The sequence below is a fragment of the Pomacea canaliculata genome, linkage group LG10 (assembly GCF_003073045.1).
Source record: "Pomacea canaliculata isolate SZHN2017 linkage group LG10, ASM307304v1, whole genome shotgun sequence".
In the NCBI taxonomy this organism is placed as follows: Eukaryota; Metazoa; Mollusca; class Gastropoda; order Architaenioglossa; family Ampullariidae; genus Pomacea; species Pomacea canaliculata.
Genome location: NC_037599.1, coordinates 17,594,214 through 17,621,134, shown reverse-complemented (window position 1 = coordinate 17,621,134; position 26,921 = coordinate 17,594,214). Strand labels below are relative to the sequence as shown.

Sequence of the window (26,921 nt, the reverse complement as noted above, 5' to 3'; positions counted from 1 at the left end):
ACACAACCGCTTATCGATTGACAAAGCAGGTGGCCCCGTCACCCTATAACCATCACTATCGCTATGATTAACATTACTGATGAGGAGGAGAATGATGGTGGTCAACGGCGACGATGATAATGTTAACGATGAAGAGAAAGATATGAAGGGCGACAAAATGTTCAACACGTAATCTTCTTGTGATCCTTGACTCTGGACCATTATCTTCTATCAGGAGGGAGATGATGATGATGATGATGATGATGATGATGATGATGATGATGATGATGATGATGATGATGATGATGATGATGATGATGATGGGGGGGGAGGTAGACGCCCAGTAGATGGGTTTAGATGTTTAAACTCACAAGAAGCCATAGTTCCGTATTGAATATAAGCCATGGCATGGGTGCCATCGTTCTGCTTGCCAGTCCTTCTTTGTTCTGTTTTTCCCCATAACACGGGCCCCCTGCCTCCCGCGCCTGGCGCCGTTCTCTGGTAAACATGGCTGACGGATAATTGTAGGAAATGGAAACCGGAAGGAGAAGGGAAAAGCAAGAGCCCATCGCGGCCTGTTATGAAAAATAATAACCATCTGAGAGATACTGCTCGATACCGGCGAAACAAGGTGTTTGGCCTGAGATTGCGGGGCAGTTGGAGCGGAGGACACGAGACGAGGCGAAAGAAGGGGGGTGGGGAATAAACCGAGGAGGGGAGGAGAGTGCACCAAGCGGATTTTCTTGAAAGAGGTTTTCGGAGGGTTAGATGTAAACAAGGATACACCGATCAGATTGGCGGACATGTTAGAGAGTGGGTGAGGTGGGTAGTTAAGGGGGGTGGTGGAGTTGAGATCGGGTAGGATGAAGTGTACAGGTTGAACAAGTATCAGAGCTGGCTTGTTAAGGGTAGGGGGAGGGGGGAACAGCTTTGCAGCCGAATGGGAGTAAAGGGTGGGAGTAGGGGTACAGGATAAGGATGCTGGGTATCTTTCATGTTTGTTGAGACGAGGTGTTCGAATGGAAAAGACTTGCAAGAAACGAAGAAAAACGAAGAAAACGTGAAATGAGGGGTTTGGGAAAGAGGGCGAGATAGGAAGGGATATCGTTGAAATATAGGGGTGAGTGTCACTGAAAAAGGGGTGGGGGAGAAGCTAATGTGTACAGGTACGACCATCGTGTCGCCGTCAGATGTCAGGCGGTGAGATGTCAGGTACTTTCAAGTACTTTGGGTTTTTTTTTAAGTAATAAACACGGGCTCGTGTGATCATAATTATCTTCAAAGCAAAGGAGACAGCTCGACCAAAAAGCTTGTAGCGGTGGCAAAAGGAAACGACCATGTCTTGAACTATGTTCCCTAACTAATAAAAGTCTATTCTTGTTTTTGCTGTTTATATATGAGAGTGAGTGAATGTTTACATGTATGCATTTATCTGCCTGTTAGATTACTTCTTATACGTTTATACTTCTTTCATGAATTACTTGTTATATAGTATACGCTACATATTATATATATAGTAAAGTATTTGCACACGCATTTGCATGGACGCGCACGTGCACATACAAACACACCCATGCCTATTAACACACACGTGTGCATGTACACATGCGCTGAAGCTGCTATGGAAATCACATCTGCACTAAAACTTTATTTATTTATTTATTGTGAAATACTGACATTGGGCGTGTCTGATACTTTTGACTATCAGCAGGTCAGGGGTCATTCTCTCCTCTTCCCCAGTTTTGCTTCACACATACCCGCATCTCGCCTCCTTGAAGAAGACTTGTATTACAAAACTAACACCGCGATCTCCATTATTAAATATGCTTGAGCAGTTTGCCATGTCGGAATGGCTTCGCTTTTCGTGAAGGCAAACGTGCAGAGAGAAAGTGTGTGTGTGTGTGTGTGTTGAGGTGCGCACGCGCGACATGTCAGTGTTCCATCTTCCAACAAAGCACAGAAATCTGTCTCTGGGCTTCTGAGTGGTTCTATTCTTAGTTGAAGTAATCTTGTGATTTCGTTTTCCTTTTAAAAACAGCATTCGTAAGGACAATGATTCATATATTTCTTCCACTAGAAAGGTAAACGGGTTTATACGGTTATCGTTACAATATTGAATCGACAGAGACGAAACACAATAAACACTAAAAATCTCATTTAAAAAACGTGCAGAAAGTCCACACACTAATATCCAGCGACAATACAGGTATTTAATACCCGCAACAACTGTCCATGTACAAACATGTCTGGATCCAGTCCTCTCATTATAACAGGCTAGGCTCTGTCACAACCACTTCCCTCAATAATCAAGTTCTGTTACTGGGCGGTTCGATTCCCTCCTGCAGTCTTCACTGAGGCCAATGCATGATTCTATCAAGATATACAACTATGAAATGTTTCAACAAAGACATCTATCACATACCCAGAGATGAAAATACACAAATATTCCGCATCTACACAATCCCTATGTACATGTATCACATATATCAGCCTCCATCGGACTTGCATACAGTTCAGAGCAAACCTTTGTGAGGAGCAAGAACTGTGTCCTGAGTCTCCAGTGTGGGACGATGCACTCGACTGTAAACAGTGAATGTCCTCCGCTTCTTGTGGGCCACCAGCGGCAAACAAATATCTCCAGGAACTCCGGAACATGTCGTGCACAGCAGGAGACGCAAGTCCCGAAGTTCTGACTCCGGGGTGGAATTAAACAGATGTTATGGCTTACGAGTACAATCCTGTAATACTTAAATAATACTTCAAACATCTAACAACAGAAAATTTGATATAAACATGTTTTATCGACTAACACGTCGCTCAAGAGATGAAAAACATTCGATCAGCTCCTAGACATGCAACTCGTTACAACAACAACAACAACAACAAAAATAATAATAACTTTGTGGCAAAGATTATAAACGAAAAATTTACTTCAAAGCAAATTCTGAAACCGTTAAGTTTTCGCTGGGAATCAATCGCAGTGTTCATATAAACCTACACATCTATCGATGCTGCTAGTGGATAGCAGTCAGTGCAGTGTCTAACAATAATTATATAGGAGATGGATAATGTCTGTAAGCAGTATTCCCATGTTTCCTACTCTACCTGAGGAATATACATTTTATCCTACCTCATACTTGCTTGCATATTTTTTTTAAAGTTCCAATTTACCAGTTTGACAACTCTGTTTCAGCACCTACCCTTTCGAAGTGTTCTGGCTGGAACCTTTGTTGTGAAAATGCTTTACCTGTTACAAATTTTCTGTAACTGCTCCTCTAATGTGTTGTACTGTTATATTTCTCCTACAAATACACTAACATGCCAAAACAAATAATTAAAATATCGATTACATTTTTTCTGTATTAATTTAACACTACAATAAGCTAGTATAAGTCAAACAATTGATTGATTTATTTATTCTATTATTTACTCATATACAGACTTGAAAAATGTCGAGTAAATTTAAAGGAAATGAACTTTGAAGGTTGTCGCTCCTGCCGGCCGTTCTATCGATTTTTGCTGTCTGACGAAGACGACCATCAAAACAAGGAGGATGTGAAAGAGAACAAGAAAGAGGAACAGAAGCCTCAGGCTGTTTGTTTGTTAATGTCATAAAATGTACTTTAGGTTAAAATATATCCATGTTTGTCTTGCAGACAATGATGGTGATTTGACGAAAAAAATATAGTAAGCTAGTCCAAGCCATTGATCACAAAATGGAATCTGCTTCCACAGTATCCGCCTGTAGTGTTTCTTCTGACAATTATTTCAAAGATGTAGTTTTGGGAGTTTTTCCGCATGAATGACCACGGAACTGGGAGCAAGTCATTGTGTAAGGTCGGGTGGAGGAACAAGAGGTGGAATCCACAGGTTTATTTCACAAGACACAGGGGAGTGATCACCTGTGACGTCACGAAAGGTGCGAATCAACGTCGAGGGTTAGTATCGGGTACAAGACGAGGGCTGTGCCTGGACAGGTAAAACAACGGGATTCAAATCAGGCCGCCACCCAGAGTGACTCATTCTGTTTTTCTAGTGTTACAAAAGGTCATCTATAATAATCTAAACTAATGACAATTAATTTAAAAGTATGAAATGGTTATTAAATATCATATGGAGGAGAAAGAGAGAAAAAAGAATGTAAGAAAACTGACGACAGGAGTAACGGAGAGATGAAGGGGAGGAAAGAGTGAAAAGAGGAGAATAAAAGAGGAAATGGCATGGATTCAATTAATAACAAATCTCAATGCAAAAAAAGGAACAAATATAAATATACGAGCAGCAATATTTTGTGCCGATACCCTTAGCTGTCAGAACCCTGACACGGGCTGGCAGCTGAATTAAAATCTCGGCGGCAGCGGCGATTGTTGACTTACCCCTCAGCCAATCAAAACGCTGTGTCTGGCGCAGGAGGCGGAGCACGGCCGAGCCCATCTGCCAATCATCACTGCGCGGCGCGGCGGCGTCTTGACTGGGCGGCGCTTGAAACAAGTAAAACTGTTTCATCTCGAGGCGACAAATTTGTGGGCGGGGCCAAGGTGGCAACGTTTGGCAGCTGGACACGCCGACTAGGCGGGAGTGAGAAGGGTGTTTGACACCAGCAACTCCAAGTCGTAGCAAATTATCCAAAAAAATTTTTAACACCAGCGGTACAAACTTAACCGACTTTTGTCTTCCGTCTGCCTACAACAGCGGCGGCTCCACGACAGCGAACTTCAGAAAGGTTAGTTGCATGGCTACTGTCTGTAAAGTAGTTTTGTAGCAGCGAAGGTAGAAGATGGCCAAACATTCTTGGGTTTGCAGGGAATGTCAAAAGATTGCGCTTCTCTCATTTCAATTTCTTCTCGCCTTCTCCGTCTATCGTTTGTAACCGACACTCTTATCTGCTGCGGTCTGCCTTTCCTTTGGTGCAGTGTTGAAGCAGTTTCTTCTCTTTTCTTCTTGATGGTGTCATGTCATCCATTTTCAGACCTCAAGAGTTATTCAATTTTGTTCTTTTTTAACGAAAATATTATCTATTGAAATTAGAAGCTATTTTGAACCCTAAAAATCGTTTCTTGACGGCAGCAGAGAACATGTGAGCAAAAGATTGCAAAAAAAAAAAAAAAAAAAAAAAAACCTCTCTGACAATGTTTTGTTTTTGTTTTTTTAAAGGTCTTTGCTTAGAAGAATTCACAGCTTGTCGCAAGGAATTAGAAAAGAGGTGCTATACGTGGGTGTGGATCCTTACTCTTAAACCAGAAGCTTTCTGGAATGGATTCGAACCCCGCATGAGTTCTCCTCCCACCAGCAATACCCTGACACAGCCCTCATCACAGAACTAGAAAACACAGCAGGTTGTGTCAACAAACTTCGTTTCTAACACTGGTGTAGAAGCTTTCTGAACTGTGACCATGTGGCGGACGAGTTCTTCCCCTTGTGTCCCCGCAGCTGGCAGAGCGATCTGCCCTTGGCGTCATTAAGTGATTACAAACTTGTGGTCAGCAACACAAGCGGTTGAGAGGACAGTGGAAGGTAGCCATTCACCAGGTCCACACCCTGTCCACTGACAGCGACGATCGAGAACTTTCTCTGCTTTCCTTGTCTGAGACACTGGAAGTGCACTGGCACTTACATTCACTTGAGTTGTAGAATTTTAGCAAAAGTTGAAGTTTGGAACCAACATCTGTAACAATAAAGCTCTCGCTAGAACGAGGCCATAACTCAACTTCAGACTCACGGGTCATCTAGCATCTCACAGACCTTGATGTCTTCGTGTGGAACGCTTCGATGTCCTCAGAAGCTTCTGTGATCAATTGAACACATCACCGAATTTTCATCTCCGCTCGTCGGAAGTTGAGCTCCGAAGATGATGAGCGGACTGCCCGCACTGTACCCTCTGACAGAGAAGGGTGCTCGCAAACCCAAGTGTGCTCGGTGTCGTAACCACGGAATGGTGTCATGGCTGAAAGGTCACAAGCGGCACTGCGTGTACAAAGACTGCACGTGCCCCAAGTGCAACCTCATCGCAGAGCGTCAACGTGTCATGGCGGCGCAGGTGGCCCTCAAGCGTCAGCAGGCGGCAGAGGACGCCATCGCCTTGGGTCTGCGGGCCTGCGTCTCCGAGTCCGGGCCCCCTGTCATGACTCAGGGACCACTGTGGGGCCCGGGGACCGTCACCCCGCCCAGGGTCATGACCAGCGTTGCTGGTGTTGGTGTTGTTGTTGGCGGTGGTGTAGGCGCTGAAGAGGTACGTGGTGTGGTGGCTGCTGTTGCTGACGGACAGGATGGAGGAGACTGTGGTGACAGCGGCGATGACTCAGGTAATCAGTCGTTTTCGCTTCTACCTCTGCGTCCCCTCCACTCCTACATTACTTCACTAAGCTAAAAACAACTTCCTATTGTATAGCTGTTGTTTGTTTCTCTTGAAGTCAATACTAGTTTTCCGTAAGATGAGATGAAAGATGAAAAAAAAAGAGTGATCAATTAGAGAATGTAATATTTTCCTTGGCGTTTTATGCTGAATGGTATTTTTTGGATTTTGCCTGTTTATCGTCTGTATATTATTTGCTGACAAAGAGACCAGGCAAACTTGACAATTTTTAATGACCAGAGTCATTATATATACATGTATATATTCTGTCTATAGCTATCACTCAAAAGAGTGACCCTTACCATCCCTGTCGGTAATTTTTAAGTCTGTACGTTCTTTTGCACACTTATCTCAGATAAGATGTGCAGGAGTGTATGTTCGTCCGTGTGCGTGTGTGGCTATGTGAATGTGTTTTTTTGCGCGTGCGTATAGATGTGTGTCTGTGTTTGTTCATATGTTTGTACCTGTATGCTTACAACACTGTGACCCAGTCTCAGGTTGGTATATCAAGGTTGTGTGAACGCTGATACTATTTCTGTTCTAAACCTCGTCGTCCTAGGTCTGATATCGCGGGTCTAATCATTTACTTTACTCGCCAGGAATGTCCGTTGGTCAGGCACACTGCAAGCATGTGCCATGTCAGGTGTTCCTTTCTAATCAGTTGGTGTAAAGGCATGAGGAGAATGAATTTTATTTTACCCTTTTTAACATTATAACATATTTGTAGGTAGGAGAGTAAGCATAAGTTCGAACAGCCAGATGAGTGGGAAGGGATAGTGAGAGCGAAATGAAAGCAGAACAGCTGCAATAGAACTATTAACAAGCAATAAATAAACAATTTGCTGATTAAAAACAAACTGAAAGCTATCATTCTAAACGGCCTCCAAAATTGTATTTTAAAAAACGTTCACAGTGAAATGTTGAAAATAACAGAAAAAATACCCAGGAAACATAGTTTGCGACCCGGCAGAAAACGTTTTCCAAAAATTACTCTGATTAATATCATTATCATTAATAATAAAATGATACCAAATTAAAATAAATAATTAATCGAATAGGCAAGATGATAGCAATAGTAAATTTTACACTAAATAAAGTAACATTTTGAGGACTTTTGGATTTCCTTCTAGACTGTTGTGCATTCTATTTTTTTATTGTTGTGGTTGTTGACGCTGTCAGACATTCATACTAACTTCTGCTGTTATTATGTAAGGTATTATATACAATAGTACAGCCAAGAAGTGAGAAATAAATAAATTGTTTATGAAAAAGAACAGACCCTGATCAAAGATGAACAAAACAATATCCTTTGCTCCACCTGGGCCTTAAGCAAAACTCCTCAATCAAAATTTTAAAATATTTACAAGTTCCGAGGCTTTTAATGAGCTACAAAGTACGCACAAAGAAATTTTTAATTAATGTTATCTTCTGCTTATGGATAAATTAGCTAAAAATAAACAGAATAACCTAGAGTTTTACATTGTCATAATGACATAATTTTGAATTTTGCTATGCGTACATCTAATGACAGGAAATCTTATTCTAATAATAAATTGCAAAACTAATAGAAATACTTCTTCAAGTCTAACACTCTCAAAATAAAATGGACATGAAAGTGGTAAAGTGACATCTGGTTTTATTTGTACTATTCATAAATAAAACGACATGTGCAGCTCCAGTCCGACTCAACAGCTATATCAAGTCTCTCACATCTCTTAACCATTTCTAAGACGAATTACATGTATTGGCAACTATATGTGTACTCCAGTAAATTTAAACAAGGGAAGATTTGGACTTAATGAGCTCTGGGTGTGGGAAGGGAAACAGGTAACAGTTTCAAGGGAAAGAAAACAATATATACGGCAATCTTAGTAGAGACAAGATAATTTTGTAAATTTTATTTTTATATAACAGAAGCATACAAGATGAAATATATATATATATTCTTGATCCAGCTAACGGTCACCGAGATTTCTATATATTTATCTCAGAATATAGTCCGAGTGGGTTCAGTTGGGGGATCAAAGATTTATCAGCTCAGGTAACTATTATTGTTGGCGCTCTTGCTGTTTTAGCTATGTTCTCTTCATGTAGTCTATCTTCTCTTTTATTATTTACCTGCACTTACACACTTTCACATCCACATTCTACCGAAAACACGTATAATGTCATCAAGACGAGCTATTTGCTCTTTCTTCTAAAATAAACCGTCTGTCTGTGCGCCATCTTGACTGTTTGCTTCCTAATGTGCTACTCCGTCCATCATTTCTTCGTCATCTTTCGCTTTCATTTCTCTTGTATCACTTAATGTCTCTCTCTCTCTCTCTTTCACTCTTTTTGTGGTACATAAAAACACGCGGACAGAGACACACACACACGTGCTTCCTTTTAGAAGATTAGATGTCTGCCAAACACAAACACAACACGCATTCTGACAGGCGGCACCTGACAGCAGGTACTTCTAAAGACAGAGTGTGCCTGTCACCACGGCGACACAGCACATCGAATGACAAACCTCTGTTGCAGACGCCACTTGTACTTCCAGAAACAAAACGACCACACATAACATTTCTTCGTGATCGAAAATTTGAATTTTTTTTTTTTTTAAAGAAATCATTTTGGTTATTATGATAAAGTGAGTTACATTTATATTTTATAATTCTGTATCCTTGATCCCCGGCCTGTTTAAAATAACATTTTATTGAAAGCTATTTCTTTCTATATAATTAATATAACCGTTTCTATCTTTTTATTATTTTTCTTTTCTATTAATGTAACGCTCTCGTAATGGAGTAGATTTTAAAATTATTTAATAATTATTTCTTAGAATGGGTTGTTTCGCTTTTTAGACAAATATTTGTTACAATAATTTAATTTAATTTTACTAAATAAATAATTTTTAATTAGCACTTTTATCTCTTCTAGATCCTTTTTACCACTGTCCCTTTTGGCTAATTTCATGGGGTTCACTATCAAAATGGCTGGGACATTTAGCTAATTATGTGGATTTAATTATCAAAATGACGAGGACTTTTAGCTTATTATGTGGGCTTAATTATCAAGATCACTGGGACTTTATGTTCGTAAAGGCTTGTCTGCATCTCTACGACTGGCAGCTAACCACAGAAGGTGAAAGTGGACTTCAGTTTATTGGTCTTACACGCAAAATCTCTGAAATAAAAAAGAAAACAAGCGTACCTTTTTTTATATAAAAAAAAAAAAAAAAAGAAATTTCACATGATGGTGGACTGGGGAGCTGAACTAGTCTCTGTATCATCCTGTGTTGCATTTTCATGCACGGGGTAGTAGCTCCTCATGTGAGCAAAGACTGTCTTAGTGATGTAAATGTGCATTTCTTTATTCCTGGAACAACATCCCTAACATGCTCCTGCTCTTCGTCGTTACGACTCGAACCTAACCTCCACTTTGATTATGCTCTATAATCTGGTGATCTTTCTCCTGCTTTAGTCTTCTTGTCTAATTGTCAAGGTAAACAAACTGAATTTTCAAAGTAGATGACTCTTTAGCAGGCTGACTCCCTCTTTAAAGAAGTTTACATCCCATGTCTATACTGACCCACAATGTGGAAAGTCAGTCGTGGTATGCGAATATACCATCCACAGGTTTAATATCGTTGATAGGTATTTTTACTGCCACCTTTTTCTTCTTCTTCAGTCTCTTAACCACCTCGATTTTCTTTCAACACTTTTCATTCATGGATTCACTGGGGGTGATGTGCGAGCAAAAGACTTACCTGTATGCCTCCTTCGTGAAACTGTTCCATACTTCGGGCGGTGCTGTAGTCACATGAGTGCCAAAGAAAAGGACAACTTTCGATATTGGGGTCCGAAAGAGCATTTGTGTCAGTCAACCAGGCAGTCATGTATCTAGGCAACCCGACAATCAAGCAGTAGTTGAGCAGGAAATGTTGTGACAAGTCGCTTTAAACATCACATGGATCGCGCCGTTTTATTATAAATGTGATATGAGAATAAACTGAGTCAGTAATCTGATATCAACTATCCCGTAAATCCTCGGAGATTACGCCGATTTTTTTTTTTTTTTTTTAGAGACCAGAGTTATTTGCATGTGTTTGTCTGTTATTTTATACGGTTGTTCGGGATTTTTAAATCTTTTTTCTTCCTTTTTTTTTTTTGCCGCGAAAGACAAGAAAGGCGGCCGAGTTGTCTTTTCCAAAGGTGCCACAGCTACATCACAGACATGTCTCTTTTCTCTGCATTCTGATCGAAACTATCATCGACTGTCGTCAAGACTTCCAGACGTACTGTCACCCTGCCTCTCAGTCAGGTATTCGTCGTTTTTCCCTTCAACCCCACCCCACACAAACACACGCACGCACACACACACCACCCGGCCATGATGCTCTCCCTTCGCTGACCCCTGACCGTGCGCCCTCTAATCATGTCGTGGCGAGGTTTATGTGAACAGACCTAACGTCAACACACGCGCACACGATATGTGTGCGTGCACGGGCGAAATTCAGGTGTCGCCTGTCGAGGGAGAGGACAGGATGGGGGGCATATCGCGCCACAGGTATGCCGGCTCATTTTACACCCTCCATAGTCCCTTCGCCAAACACCCAGCCTGTAAGTCATGTTTGGAGGCTGGTCGCTGAGCAAACAGTCACACTGAGGGGCTTAAAAAGATGGGGGGAGGGGTGTTTCTTAAGAGTTGTCTCCCTTTTCATACACTTTTGGTGTAAATTTAACTCGCCGTCTTTTTTTTTTTTTTTTTTTTAAAACTTTAATTCAACCTTCTTTTCAAACGTAACTTTTTTAAAATTCGGATAACGCAGGGTACAGATAGAAGCATCTCAGTTATGCAACCCATATTTTTGAGAAGATTATCTTTTGTTACCACATAACTCACAGGCGTCTTCTACGACTTTAAAGTAGTAGTTTGAGTTTTTCATTGCCCTAAATAGGATTTGAATAAAAAGAAACTGATAGTCAAAAGAAACAATTTTTCTGTTTTCTCTTCTTTAGCTCTCTCTCTCTTCCCCTCTCCTGGCATAAGCAATAAATTTCATCTGTTTGTTCTTTTACACACACACACAGATGTGGAAGGTTTTGTTTAAAGTTTGTTAAAAACCTTAGAAATAAAAACCATCTTAGTATATAGAACAGTTACTGTATTTCTATTTACACACATACACAGGAAGTCCACAGAGTTAAAGAGCTTTGTCAAGAAAACTCGGAAAACATATGAGTGGTCAATAACAATGGTTTCTAAAAGTAGACTACATTATTTTATTAGAAATTATTCGTCAAACCCTTTTATGTGTCGCAGGTGACATGTATATAATTATAAGCTAGGCTTTAGGCTCTGATCATATTGATGACAATGATGATAGTTTTATAGATTATATATATTTGCACACCCATATTCTCTTTAATAGTCTTTAATCTCTCAGATATCAGAAAAACTAAGAAAACCTCAGCATCAATATCCTATACCTCGATTTTTCGAAGTTTAATCCTTATTACGGAAATGGGTGTAGGGGTGTGGGAGTAACTTACTAGGGAGAAAAAAAGATAGGGGTTTTCCAGAACTTCTTATGTGCTGTCTTTAGTCTTTTATCGTCCCGAACATGTATTCACAATCAACAAACTTTTAAAGCACAAATGCAGCGTGTCCAGCTATTTTTTTTTTCATTCGTTTGTTCATCCAAAATTTCATTTCTTTCTTTCTACAAAAAAATCAAACCATAAATTTAAGTTTTGAAAACGCATGGAGAGAACCAAATAAAGTTGTTGAGAAGGAGGGGAAAACCGACTAGGATAAAAATAACAAAAAAAAGAAAGAAAGAAAAGCTGGCCGGTAAAGGAGGAGCTGACCGTGGTGGGTGTACAATGACAAGCTGAGAGTGACGTCCCTTGTGGGGAGGGGGAGGACCAAGGGAGGAGTACAAACAAACACTGGCTGGCGAGCTGCGGCTGACACGCCATGGAGGCGCCAGGCTCACCTCCGTTACAATGTGCAACAATTATCGCCCATTATTTTTACACCTGTACCGCCCAGCGGCAGGCAGGGGCAGGAGACAAGGCACTCTCCGTAACCCCCGAGAGCAGGTACACAGGTAGAGGTACTTCTGGTATAGGGGCTTACAGGTGAGAGTCAAAGAAAGATAATAAGGGAAAATCATCACAAAACGGAAGTACAGGTAGGTACTACATGCAGCAAGGTTCGAGGAAAAAAGTCAAAGGACAACTTTTGTTTATTGGTTGGTTGGTTGGTTGGTTGGTTGGTTGGTTGGTTGGTTGGTTGGTTGGTTGGTTGGTTGGTTGGTTGGTTGGTTGGTTGGTTGGTTGGTTGGTTCGTTGGTTCGTTGGTTCGTTGGTTGGTTGGTTGGTTGGTTCGTTGGTTCGTTGGTTCGTTTGTTCGTTCGTTCGTTTATTTATTTTTGTGTTTTGGTCGAATGGCCATGTGGCGGCCAGCAATGGCCTCACAAGACCCTGTATCTAGCGATTGCCCTTCGCCATTGGTGAGCACACACCTGGCCATCCGCAAAACAGAGATCATCGGCTTGATGGGTCGGTATTGTGTTAAATCCTCGAATTCCACCTCTCACTGTCAAAAGAATGAGAACAGTCGGCCTATGGAGGGTCATTTTGCGAAGCGACTATTCCCCAAGTTGAGAGACGTTTTTATACTGAGAAAGCTGTGATATTCCCCTTGATAGTAATGTTTTGCCCATTTTTCTCCATGCATACCTTCCCCATGTTTATTTTCTCTTTTTCAATAAAAGAGCAAGAAATCTGACATAAGCCATACAACAACCACTTTAAAAAAGGATTCTTTTCAGTCATGAGATATCTCGTCTTCCCGAGTGTTGATGACAAGATTGCAAAAAAAGGCTTTCAATCTGTCAGGCATTCTATCAAATGGTAGACACAAACAGTGCCAGAAGTGATACAATCTGGTCAGCTCGAACCTCTCCCTCCGCCTTGTGATTCCAAGATCTCTTGACACAAATGTCAAAAGTAAGAGAGACAAGTGCCAGGCAGCAGACCTCGGATACAAAAATTCTCTTCCACTCCCCACTTCTCTCTCACCCGATCTTTTCTACGCATTTTGCAGGCCAAGAGGTGTTTCCCGAGCATATGTTAAATATATTTCTAGCTTGTGTAGAAAACTTTATTAAGAGTGATTTCTTTGTGCTGCCAACCACCACGAGGCATGTCATTAAAAGTTTTTTTTTTAAAATTTAAACCGTGGGCTTCAAACCTGCGATATCATCCTGTCATGTTCGTGTCGCTATCATCGTCAATGCTGCTTTTTTTTCAAAAACATTGTTAATGCTGTTCTTGTCAACAACATTGGGCAGTGTTAATATTATTCTTGTAAACAGCGCTGTTGCTGTCCTCATCTATAATGTTAGTTTTAAGGTTCTTCCTGTGAATAGCTTCGTAAATGTTCTCGGTAATAACGTTTACAAAGTTTGTCTCCAATGATTGGGTAACGATACCATTCGCAAAATTTGGACGAACAACCTCACCCTTTCGTTCTCGGATACACGTGTACAAACATCATCCTGCACAGAAATAAGGCAAAATCATGAAGTCACGTGTGTACACAGATACACCTAATTAACTAATGATACTCAGCTCTCCCATTGGCTGGGAGCTTTACAATGTAAAGACATCCATATACAATCATGACGTCTGTGTTGTTTCCCATGTTTTGGACATAAAACCTGTTCTTTAGCTAATTATCAAAACATTTTGTACCTCACTAGGTTTTTAATCTTATCATCACTAGCTTCGCTAATTTTTTTTTCAATTACTTTGTGTAAAGTGTTTGTCCACGGCAGTGTTGATGCGCTGGTCAATAATGTTATTAGAGGGACTAAATATAGCGATGATATCTGCAGGCCATGATAAAGGCTGACAATCATGATTTCACTTCCCTCGAGCAACATAAACTGATTATCTGATATTTTAATCACTTTTTTAGCGCTAACCCCTAAAACTTATGCTGATGTTCATTTTACTCGAAGGATTTCTGTCCAATCGAGCATTTTCTACCTCCGCCGCCATTTGCGAGACTGGCCGCGCGAATATAATTTAGTGTATCCCTTTATGTTTCTCTAGTCCAAGGCTTTGCCATTCAATCAAGGATCAAATAAGTGAATTTCTGTGATGATACCACGTTTCAAAAGATGAAATGAGATGATATGACAATTAGAAATTTTGATTCTCTTTGTTCGTGACGTGCATGGATTTAAAACACAAAAAAAATTAAATAAATAAACAAAAACTTTAATATAAAGTGAATGGGACACGTTATACCTTCCAAATTTTACTGCTTCCAGTTTGATGAGATTTCACCATTAACATTACAAGATACAAAAAATGTAAGCAGCCATTTCATTTGACAGGTTTCGGGGTTCATTGCTTTCTTTCATTATTAAACCACATTTTTTTCAGGCTGCTTCTCTCTTTATTTATATGTGTGTGTGTGCCTGCAATTTATGAATTAAAAGATTTAGTGTCACTTTGTTTCAAATGTCAGTTGTATATATGCCTGGTTTGAATTGCTACGCTGCCCAAATCATCACATATATTCTTTTAAAAATAGTAGTCTATGGAAAGAAAGTAAAAGCAACATATTTTAAGACCTTATATTCACAAACAGAGGCTCCCTTTACTGCATAATCAGATTATCTACATTCCACAAGACTATACACAATCCAATGGATGCAAGTATATGTACAAAACAGAAGTCTGGAAGTCTTCACGCCTCTCCAATTTTCTGCGCTTATTCAACATCGACACAGTAGTTTCCATATCGGTTCTAGAGTTTTTGAGATTCTGTATTTTCTGGTCAACTTGTATCAGCCATTCTGTGGTCAACCGTTAGTGACGCCACACACGGAATCGGGCCCAAACGGAGATTTGACTCGTTTTTATTTATTTCTCGAGGTTCGTGTTTTTGCTTGCAATATCATGTTCAAAAGACGTTTCCCCTTGTTTTCCACCCGGACTTACCCTCGTTTCGTGCATACAACTGGCCAGTCATGTTGTGTTTTATTTTAACCACCAAGGTTTGTACATAAGTATTGTGTACCAAAGGCATATCAATGACTCTTGTTGCAAATATTAGAACTACTGTCAGTCTCTAGCTCAACCGTCTCAAGTAGCTCTGCGCACGTGTAGCTTCATAATGAAGTGCAAGTGTCTTCACAAGCAGGTACTTTGTCATCAGTTCCTAGCAGTCACACCACACTAGTCAACTGTCATATTTTACATACATTGAAGGCATGGATACTGGACCCAGATACTTGAAATCTTTTGACCTCATTTTAAACCTAAACACTTGTTTTAGAGAGACAGTTTAACCGTGCATACAATATTGAACATGTGACCTTAAATGGCAAATGTTTACAGAAAGGTCATGTTAAAGATTTGTCAAGTACAGCCAACCTTATGATTCATTATTGTAAGGTTCATATAAAACATTGTCACACTATTGTAAATTGTTTTAAACACAACAAACCTCATGACTCATTGATGTAACTTTTATTTAAAATATTGTCGCAATATTTCAAACATTATTTAAAGAAACAGTAAACATCCTGGTATTTAAATGTTTATGTAGTCCTGTAAAGTATACACATAAAAGTATTATTTTATATCAACGTAAAGTATTTCATGTAAAGTATTTGTAATTAAAGTGTTTATGAAAGTATTGATGTAAAATACCGTCGAGATATTTCAGACCTCACTCAAGCTTTTGATGATCATTACTTCCATCAGGGTTTGAACATTTGAGGCCTTAAAAGCCGTTCTTCAAGTCGTGTGAAGGGGTTGAGTAAAGTCCCAGCAACTCCCCCGGGTAGTGACTACCACAGCCGGGCGCACACGTAGTCGTTGCATTGTTCAACTCGATATCACTCGGCGCCCTCACACGGAGTGTATACACAGTCAACCGCAACATCGGAAAGCAGGAAGAGGAAAGAAGTGCAACAAGAGGGGCGGGAGGTGATGAGTTGCAGTTACAGGGGCTTGTGGACGGGGTGGGGGATGGAGAGGGTTGCTGCAGGGTGGAGTGGGGTATTGGTTGCGCACTTGTACCTATATGAACTATTCCTTTGTCGCCCCTCTTCTTGTTTTGCACCACCCACATAATGTTGTGCCTCGCAAATGAAGGTGCGAGGGCGCCATGCGTTCTAGCAATCGTTTCACCTTGCTCACCACACACAGGGCAACGGCCCCTTACACAAACCTCCACAGACTGGGTTCAAGAGCCTTCTTAACGGAACACATCTTGCGAAGGAAGTGACTATGGAACAAAATTCATGACAGTAACACTTAAAAACTTGTCAGCTGGTGAATCTTGGTCAAGAAAATAAACGGAATGCATTATTTAGAAAGTGTGAAGACCACGGATTCTATGATATAGATATGCTTGGTTTGTTTTGCGACTAGTGTAGATTTTTCAGTCATGAAAGTCAGAATTTTGGCTGTGGGCTTTTTCCTCGCATTTTGCCTTCTGATCTCACTTTGCCCTACCCACAACAATCCAACAACACTGCCACAACAACCCAGCAACCAGCGACACATCCGTAACCACTAGAACACCCTCGTAAAATATTCACGCTGTGGGTGTTGTTTTGTGGTTTGTTTTGTTTTTTTGTTTTTCTGTTTTGTTTTGTTGTTATTGTTTTGTGTATTTGTTTGTTTTTGCTTAGTTTTGTTTTATGTGCCTTCTTTTATTTTTATTTTTATTTTATTTTTATTTTTATTTTTTATTTTTTTTATTTTTTTTTTTTTTTTTTTGTCTTTTGTGGGTTTTGGAGGTTTTTGTGAGGCTGGGTTTATTTATTAAAATAAACATGCAAAATATCTGCGTCAAGGTAAGACGTCACTATCACGTAACACATCGCGGACGTGTCGATTCCGGATAAATTACAACAGCGAAAAATATTCACAGAAGACATTAGTAGGCTTCATCAATGTTATGACATTACCAATAATGTAGAGCAAAAATATTGGTGGATACTTTCTTGCACAGTCATGTGGTAGTAAGCAGGAAAGTAGTCCTGTATTTCGAACCACGGATGAACGGCATCATCAAGCTACGGGATCAGGAAATGTCAAACGCACTTTGGCATTTCGTAAAGCATCACAAACATTTTGGCATTTCATGAACAGTGGGCACACCTTAGCTTCTGAGGGGCATGACAAAAGCAGATTTTTGAGGAACTGCGTCACAGGCAAGTTCACAAATTTCCTTGGATTCCATGAGTAATCGTACTGATCACGGACTCTAATAGTATACTTATTATGGGTAATATGGTTTGATCGTTTGGAGAGGTGGGGTTGTTCTTATTTGTGTTAATATGATATGTGGTATGTATGATACGTAAATATTGTTGAAGACGTCCTTTAAAATCTTAAGAAGAAAATTTATTATTCCAAGTTTTAGAATATATGGTAACTAGAAAATAAACTTAAATTCTTTTAGTAATAAGACTTGCACAAGTGTTTCATGTCTAGTCATCTACTCAAACTCTATTATCAGTAAAGCAGCCGACTCTATAAAAAAAGCAAGACGAAAATGTGAGCGAGAGATCCCGACCCTCATTGTATCGGCAACAAGCGCTTAATCGTTGCATCACCGGATCATCTCATCCTAATATATTTCGACATCTTAAACAATAACTGAACGAAGAAGAGCACGAGGATGAGAGACTGCTCCATCACCGCTATTGCATTCCGAACATTTTTCTCTCTTTTTTTCAACTCCACGTCCTTTCTTTCGCCACAGTTCTCCCCCCTTTCCCTTCCTCTTCCCTCCTTTCTTCAACCACCGGCGGTGTCGACAGGCTTGACAGGCTGAGGTGTATTTTTGTGCAAGTCGTTGAAATGGCTGCCGCCTATTGTTCCGCATTCACCCCGTATCGCCCTTTTCCGCCGCGCGCCGCCCGATAGTTCCGGAGTCGAGCTTGGTGGTCCCGCACCCGTCCTACTGCAGCCACCCTCGTGCTGCTGGGCCCAGTGAGGTCCGCAAACCACCCGACTCCACCTCTTCAACAAGTCTCATTACAAGTGTTTTATAATTTCCTTTATTAGTGTAAACTTTAAAATACTTCTCGTTTTTTTATATTTAAAAAAGTCAAACTATAAATACGGCAGGAAGACTATTTTTAGAGTATTGGTGTCTGAACATACACCTAATGCTAGGAAATTTTCCAGAGTTCTCATGTTAGTTTTGTTATGATCACACCAGACTTTGGAAACATATGTAAATTTTAAAACACTACTTTTCTCCACTATAAAATTAAGGTATGAAGTCTATGGTGTTCTAAAAGATTAGCGGGGCCTGTGCATAAACCGGAATCTACACAATCTTCAATCTTGCTTACAATTTCGCCAGACTTACAATCATGTCACACAATCATGTCAGACTTACAATCATGTCTGACTCCAAAACTCTTTTTTGTAACACCATTTGCAATCTCAACCAAATGGCATAGAAGCAAGATTTTTTTTTAAAGTATCTAAATTTTCTTAAGTAAGGTTTAAGGTTTTAGAGAACATTTTATGGAACTAGACATAAACTTGAAATGATAGATTCTAAATATAGCTTTAGGGAAATTCAATGGTCGTCACATGCAAAATCTCTTTTCCGTAATTAATTAAAGTACGCTTCTATTTAATTGCTACAATATCAAGAATCTTATTTGTGTGTATTGTTTGCACTCTTGTAAGTCGACTTGGTTCAGTGGATTACACACACCAGGTGCACATGTCAGATACTATGATAGCACACGACTGAAACTAACTGAAATATAAGGCTTACTCTTGTGTGCCAGACTTATTTACCCAATGTTGCTAGCAGCTCTCTGAGTTTTAAAATTGTGTCATGTCCTTTTAATTATTACGCAATAATACCACGTCATGACACACTGCGTCACAAAAGTGCGTCATTCTACAACACGACACGACGCGCCACGTCACGTGATGGCACATCACTGCACGATACATTACGTCACGGCACGTGCCATATAACCATCTTACACAACGCGTCACAGTTTCCACCCAATCGTGTCGGGCCCTCCTAGCCCCACCCTGACTTCTCGCCAATTTTTCTCTCAGCCTCCTCCCCAGACGATCTAACGATCCAAATCTTCGCCAAGGCATGATCCATTGCAAACTCCTCCCTTTACCACCCTTACAATTCCCACCCACCCCTCAAGACACACACGCACGCACACACAAACACACACACACACACACACGATCAAACTTGAGGAAGACATTGTGACATTCTAGTTTCGTCTCTCTGCTACCATTCATACCCACAGCCCAAGCCACACACCCGGGTACTTCAAACTGAAAATTTTATTTTCCACGATCGAACTACGCCAGACTGAAAAAAAAATTCTTTTCATTATGTCCGTTTGCAAACATTCTTGGCTAAAATTTATCTAAAGAAACACACGGAAACCATACTTTGTCGCGCATAGCAGCTTCACATCAGACATGGAAATGGCGCCGGTGATTGATTTATTTTGCAGGGAAGACTATTATCCTCCCAGGATTGTTTGGTGAGGTTTTCTGCAAGCTTATAAATCTGGTACTCTTTCTTTATTGGGCAAACAGTTGAAAAGCATTAAAAGATGTTTGCTGTCCTTACCAATAATTGTAAGAAGTCTCTTTTGCCAGCGCTGATCGAACTCAGTGAGTGAACACAGAGACTGAAGTTCAATTCAATTCAACTGTTCACTAGACTTCATAAGACAGTGTTCAGTCACAAATATGGAACTGAAATGCGAGATCTGGTTATTTTAGGTTTTTACTTTATCAGATTCTCATCAAATTGACATCTCACAAACTTCGGATGTCACAAAAGAAACAAAATTATAACTACTTATTAGTTTTATTGCTCAGCGCACAAGTTTAGGACGAACTTTATGCTGCGATGGGGCCAGCACAAAAGAAAAAAAAATTATGTTCTTTTGATATTTTTGTTCTTCCTGATTACAGAGAATATTCTACTAAGGCTTCTGCTGTGAAAAAATATATTTTGTCCTCATTTACTAATCTTATTCGCTCAGCCAGTTCTGTCACTGGAGTGTCTTATTTGCCGAATACAGGAGAACAGACTTCGGTGAATAGAAAAGACTAAAAGATTTCGAGTCACACCCTTGTCACACACCTAGAAAATATATGCAGGCTTAGCTTTAAGATAGTGTTAACACAGTTTAATATTCTTAAATATTTTTTCTTCTTTCTTTCTTCCCACCCCGCCCGTTGCCCTCATCACTCCACTCATCTCCTAGTTTTGTTCTTTCTAAGTTCAAACGCGTGTTTGTTTTTGCGCAGTGTTTTCCTGTAGTCGCTCCTCCCTGAAATTCAGCACGATCCGGCTCACCTATATACGACGAACACATAAAAGAAAATAAAACCTGCACAGAAAAAATCTAACAATCATTCAGATTTAAATTTACAATAGGACTAATCAACTATTCCCCAATATCCATTCAGTTAAAAACTTGCACTCAGAAAGATTCAAAAACGAAACGGACACAGATTCACCTCAACAGGTTTTTCCGTGAATAATTTACACTCTTTTAATAAGTCTAGTCTGGACTTCCCAACACAACACCGAGGAAAACTATTCTATCAAGAACTTAAAAGAGCATCCCTTTCTTTGAAAACCTTAATCTTTACAATTAATACGAGGGGAATCCCTCAGTGAAGCAGTTATATCAAACAAAATCGGCCATCATGAGAAGCTCATACCCACGCACATATCCAGCAAATCACTCGCCATCCACCCGTATTTTCTGTTTCCTTTTCATACAAATGATTAAAACAAAACAGCAGGAATGTGACAGTGAGCGTGCGCGTGCGAATCTACGAGTAATGTTGTCTTTGTGTCTTCTACTGTTCCTGTCTTATCCCTCTTCTCAATCATAACACCGCAACCTCCCTTTACCCACCACACACACACACCTCTTTCATTTGACATCACAAGCAGCTTCACGAAGAAAAAAAACAAACAAACAACTAAAACAATTCCGACTACTCATCCAACCCGCCATCATCTACTCAGACAAGTATCAAGATTTGGTGATAAACTTGAGAAACATTTTGCTCCGAAACCGCCCTTAATACCCTCCCCTCCTTACCTGGTGAAAGATTTTTCAAGAAGCACACACACACACACACAACTCTAGCCCTGTGATCAGTTTATTAAATTTCAGCTGAGGTCGTGTGGTACACATAATGGCGTCCGACGTTTTGCTGTGCGTGAGCGGAACAAGACAAACCGGACCTCCCAATGTTTCTGACTGGGAGATGCGAAGGAGAGATTTTGTCGGAAAATGTTTACCATGCTATCAGTGCCTTCGTATACAGTTGTAAAACAACACTGCGATGGGTTCAACGATGCTGTAGGTTTCGATTACGCCTAGAAGGAATCTGGATCGAAAGTAATATATTGGTGATTCCATTTTCATTACCGCCCGGAGACCCTCGCTAGCGACGAGGTGCCTAGCAAACAAGCGAAATTGTTTTGGAAAATGTCGCAAGTGCGTATATGTTCATGTTTGTTGACTTACCTGTGAAAGCAAATGCACCGGCAGTTCTCTTTTTACCTGTGTAGACGAAGCAATCAGATCCGTTTTTGAAAGTGAAAAAAAGCGGGGCAGAATTAAAAGCATTTATTGCAACGCCTTCCTTGGATCGAAACGCATATTTCTTTGTCGCAAATTGAAATTTGATATTTTGCCTCAATTTGGTGTGGAAACTTCCACATTCCATTCACTCTTCTTTCTCCTTCTCTCTCTTTCTCCGATTCTTTTTCACTTTTTGCTGTTTCTCCCTTCCCTCAACTGTAATGCATTTTGCTATCGCTCCTCGCACAGAACCCTTTAATTACTTTCTCAATTTTTTTAACATTTTAAGCCGGCGTAGAATTATTGAGACTGTGTTTGCTCGTCCCGTTCTTCGGTTAGGATAACAAGAGACACAATGTCCACAAATTCGCTGTTTTTCTGACGAGCTTGTCTTAGTTTTAATAGTCTGTTTACTTACAGGTTTAAACATGAAAAAATTATTCACTAAGGACATCAGAGAACAGCTGGCTGAGGGTCTGTAGTAAAAAGAAATGGAGGACTCTGGTTAAAGACAATTTGATGGACTGTTTAAATGTAGCTAATGGACTGCGTGAAATGTAGTTGATGGACTGTGTAAGTGTAGTTAATGGACTGTGTAAAATGTAGTTGATGGACTGTTTAAATGTAGCTAATGGACTGTGTAAAATGTAGTTGATGGACTGGTTTGAGCCTGGACCGTTGGAGACCTCCGATTTTTTCAGTTACCTTTCTGTTCTGCTCTTTAAACGAGATCATATTTCTAGCTGGGGAGGACGGCTCGGTTGGAGAGCCATGGGGATGGGGTAGAGAAAATGGATTCTCCCTTCCATATGTGCTCTCCAAAAAATGTTTGTCTTAGAGCCCGACAAAGAATGGGTTTGTTTAATCCGCATACAATCAGAAGCAATTTTTTCCTCTCCCGAAATCGCTGAAAATTAATCTTTCGGAGACCTCAAAAGCCAAAAGCACTTTGAAATGCATCAATCCTCTCAAGAGATTCCTGCCCACCGTTCTTGGAGATTATACGCCAGTAGCTAATGGCTCTGCGCACGTGTCGTACGTCCACACTCGCGCAAACACTTTTTCCTTTCTCTCTCTCTCCTTCCCCTCTCCCCTCCATCTATCCCTCAGTTTTTCTGTATCTCCTCCCTCACCGTCTCTCTTTCTCTCTCTTTCTTTCTTCCTTTCTCTCTGGCCACAAGTCTGATAAAGAATTCCCATTATGCAAAAGCATGATATATCGATACTCGCGGTGTAGACACTCAAGAGTATTTTACCTCCCCCTCCCCCACCTCCAGTCACACTTCTCGCTTTCGGACCTGACACATGCCAACGTTGCTATGGTAACCATTCTCTGACCACTTCCTCGCGGGGCGCCGGAAGCCCGACAGTCGTCGGGAGCCTGTGTGCTCAGCTGCACGTGACTGTCACGCGCACCTGTCCAGCCAATCGCGATAGAGGTGTGCGGGCGCGTGCCGTCGGGCCAAGTCCAACTACGACCGCCGGCCGCAAATTGCTCGGTTTCCTCTGATTTGGAAGTGCCTGGAGGTGGGGGGAGTGGTTGTGGTGAGTGAGGGATGTAGACAGTCGAGGGCGTGAGACAAAGTAGACTTCAGTAACACAGAATCAGAGGTCGGGTTAGTGTTCTAGGTAATAGTGAACCATGAATATGAATACGTAAAAATAAAAGAAAAATTAAGAAAAAACTATGAATTCTGACATTAATTACACAGTACAACATGGCAACAAGAACACAAAACAAAGGCCAGAAGGACATACAAACTGATACATCTAAACACATTCGTGTGTGTGTACATGCATACCTAAACACATGAGTATATATATGTATCTAAACATACTTATGTGTTTATGTATACTAAATACACTCATGTATATCTATAACATACCTAAACACACTCGTCTGTATAAATATACATAGCTCAACACACTCGTATGTATGTGTGTGTAATATATATATACACATGAATACACATATACAGTGATGTTGAAAGGTGAGGATCACAAAATGTAAACAAATGAACATATGTTCTAAATATGAATATGTTTAATAATTGACTTCCAAAAAAAGAAAACTGCCGATATATCTGAGTTATTCATTTATTATTTTAACATGTATTGTCATATAGTATATTATGATACATATACATCAATTTAAACATACATCGCTGTGCATATACATCGATTTAAATACAAGTCTACACGCATCAATGAAGCACACACTACTGTATGTGTACATTAATGTGCACATACATCACTGTACATATACATCAATGTACGTCTGCCGTTGCTGTATCTTTCCACTCACTAGAGATTTACATTGTTCGCTTGAGGTGATGAACAGAATCGCTTGGTTTGCATAGAAGGTAAGAAAGAAAGAGAAAAGAAGAAGGACGGTTGTCAATAATAACAACACCGGGGATTATGGAAAGACTAATTCTTTCTCGCTTTATGCATCAGTCTGGAAAAAAAATCCAGAGAGGACGAGAACACGTGCCAGTATAGTTTCCCTGTTCTCTGTTTCAGACCATGCAACTAGAGTCGTGGACAGCGGAAGCGACAGTGGTCGCGAGACCCCATCAACTAGCTCCCCCATGGACATCAACGACGACAAAACATCGTCAGCAGACAAGACCAGCCCCGCAGATTCCGGCGCCAGCAGCAGTCCCGCCAGCAGCCGTGGTCATCTCCAGGGCAGCCTCAATGTGGGCAGAGACCTAAAGCTGACTTGTCACGGGAGCGCACCTCCGAGCACTGCACCACCTGCCGGCACCAGCCGTAACGTTGCTTCCGCTTCCGGTAAAGGGTTGCCAGCGACTGGCAAGTCGGGTAGGGACAAGGCCGTGCATGGAGACGGAGGGAACGCGGGTCAGCCCACTGCCTTCCGGCCGGGGAGGTTGACCCCTCTGGAGATTCTGGAACGTTTGTATCCGTACCAGCGGCGTGCAGTGCTGGAGCTGGTCCTGCAAGGCTGCAACGGGGATCTGGTCAAAGCCATTGAACACTTCCTGTCCTGCGCAAGACACGGTGATGGCCAGCAGCAGGCCGCCATACAACAACAGCAGCAGCAGCAGCAACATCAACAGCAGCAACACCACCACCATCACCATCACCAGCAGCCGCAAAATCACCATCTACAAGCACAGCAGCCACACCCGCAACAACCCCAGCAGCAGCACTTCGAGACTTGCCGACCGGGTCTCTTCCTCAACGGCGTCCACGGATCATCGCCAGTCGTCGCCGCTGCATCCTCCTCATCATCATCCCCATCGTCGACCAACGCGTCTTCAGCCGTAGCCTCCTCCGTGTCCCCACTGGTGAGGCCTGGCATGGGGGTGGGAGGAAAGTTCGGATCGGCCAGCAAGCTGACCTACGCGGGGCTGAAGTCGGCTTCACCCCACTCAGCGCTGCAGCAGCAGCAGCTGTGGGAGGCAACGGCTTACACTCCGCCTTCAGCCCCCACCTGTCCTCCTTATCCGCTGCACTACCGGGGCTGCACACGGCCGACGCCTTGAGATCCTCCTTGCTGCAGCATCACACCACGGGACAGTTCCTACCCCACGCTGCCCACCACCCCAGCGTCCTTCATCACTACCCTGGGCTAGCCTCGGCCACCGACCTTTTGTCTGCCACCCCTACGCATTTGGCTTACGCAGGATTCGGAAGCCTGGGGCTGGGTCCGACCCTACCCGGCATGCTGACCCCTCCGTACGCATTTCACCCCTATAGACTGCCCCTCGGCAGGCTCTCTTCCACACCCCTTCGGCACGCACGCCGGACAAAAACAGTGACCGGTCGGTCGTCACCGATTCTGATCAAGTGTCCGATGGCTGGGAAGAAGGCTCCTCCCCTCGAGAGATGAAAGAGACTAAAATAATATTTGCGAGAAAAAACCCGTTATTAGAACTAAAGTAAAATCTTGGCGAATATCAAACACCTTTTTATGAAGACGAAAGAGACTTCAAACATTGAACATGCAGTGTGGAAACTGCTTCGACATTTCCGCTGTAGATGGTAGGCCAGGAAGTATTTAGTAAAACAGACCTGCGTACACAGTACTCAGCGCCATGACAACAGATGAAAGAGACATGTCAGACAGAATAGCTCAGCATGAAAATGTAAAACCAAAACACGCTATACTGAAACATTCACGTGGAAGGGACATAGACATGACATGGAAGAAAGATGAAACAAACATGAAAAAGACACTGGAGTGAAACAGACACGCAGGAGTGAAACCAGACATGCAAGAGTGAAACAGACACGCAGGAGTGAAACAGACACGCAAGAGTGAAACAGACACGCAGGAGTGAAACAGACACAAGGGAGTGAAATAAACATGGCTGCCTGAGGCTTAGAGAGAGAACAATGTCTCGTCAGTCGTTAACTCCCGAGACTGACCTTGTGATGTCGAGTAGCCCCTTGCCACCCGAAGATGAGTGTCAGCAGACCAAATTTCTCAGTCATCCAGAACATTCCGGACTGTCGAACAACTCAGCGCTGAAGAGGTTGACGGTTCGTTTGCTGTACTGGTTGGTGAACAGAAATTTCGAGCGCAAAAAAAAAAACAGAAGGTCGTGAACTTCACTTTTTTTCTTCCCGGAGAATTTTTTTCGTCTGAAAAGAACGAAAGAGGAGATAGAACAGGTGACAAAAATAATGGTTAGCATGTACTCCTCGAAAAAAACCCAAATTCTGGAACCAATCACTTAGACAAATGTTTACCTTTCTCCTACATCAGTTCAGCTGTTGCAGGCGTTACAGATGTTTGCACCTCTCTTTCCACCCCTACCCCCGTACACCTCATCTCGAGGGTAACCGGCAGGAATGTCGCCGCACTTTCGCAACCCTCGAGATTATTGGTGATGATAGTGAGGAGGAGCTAGAGAAAGCGACTCATGCTCGAATATGACATTCGTCTGTTGAATGGCGCCACCACTT

General features: G+C 41.5%; 1 protein-coding gene across 1 annotated transcript; it reads left to right on the top strand.

Moving 5' to 3' along the window:
- Positions 1-4,163: 4,163 nt before the first annotated feature.
- On the top strand, positions 4,164-26,085 carry LOC112573881 (doublesex- and mab-3-related transcription factor A2-like). Its single transcript, XM_025254542.1, has 3 exons — positions 4,164-4,702; positions 5,134-6,281; positions 24,507-26,085. Exons 2-3 carry the CDS (start codon positions 5,828-5,830, stop codon positions 25,493-25,495), a joined length of 1,443 nt encoding a protein of 480 aa, XP_025110327.1. The 5' UTR covers positions 4,164-4,702; positions 5,134-5,827; the 3' UTR covers positions 25,496-26,085.
- The last annotated feature ends 836 nt before the right edge of the window (positions 26,086-26,921 follow it).

What these genes read in the sequence shown, in the direction of transcription:
- LOC112573881 (XM_025254542.1), top strand. Translation starts at nt 5,828, where the DNA reads ATGATGAGCGGACTGCCCGCACTGTACCCTCTGACAGAGAAGGGTGCT. An exon ending in TGACAGCGGCGATGACTCAG is followed by an intron (nt 6,282 to 24,506) that starts GTAATCAGTCGT and finishes TCTCTGTTTCAG; the next exon opens with ACCATGCAACTAGAGTCGTG.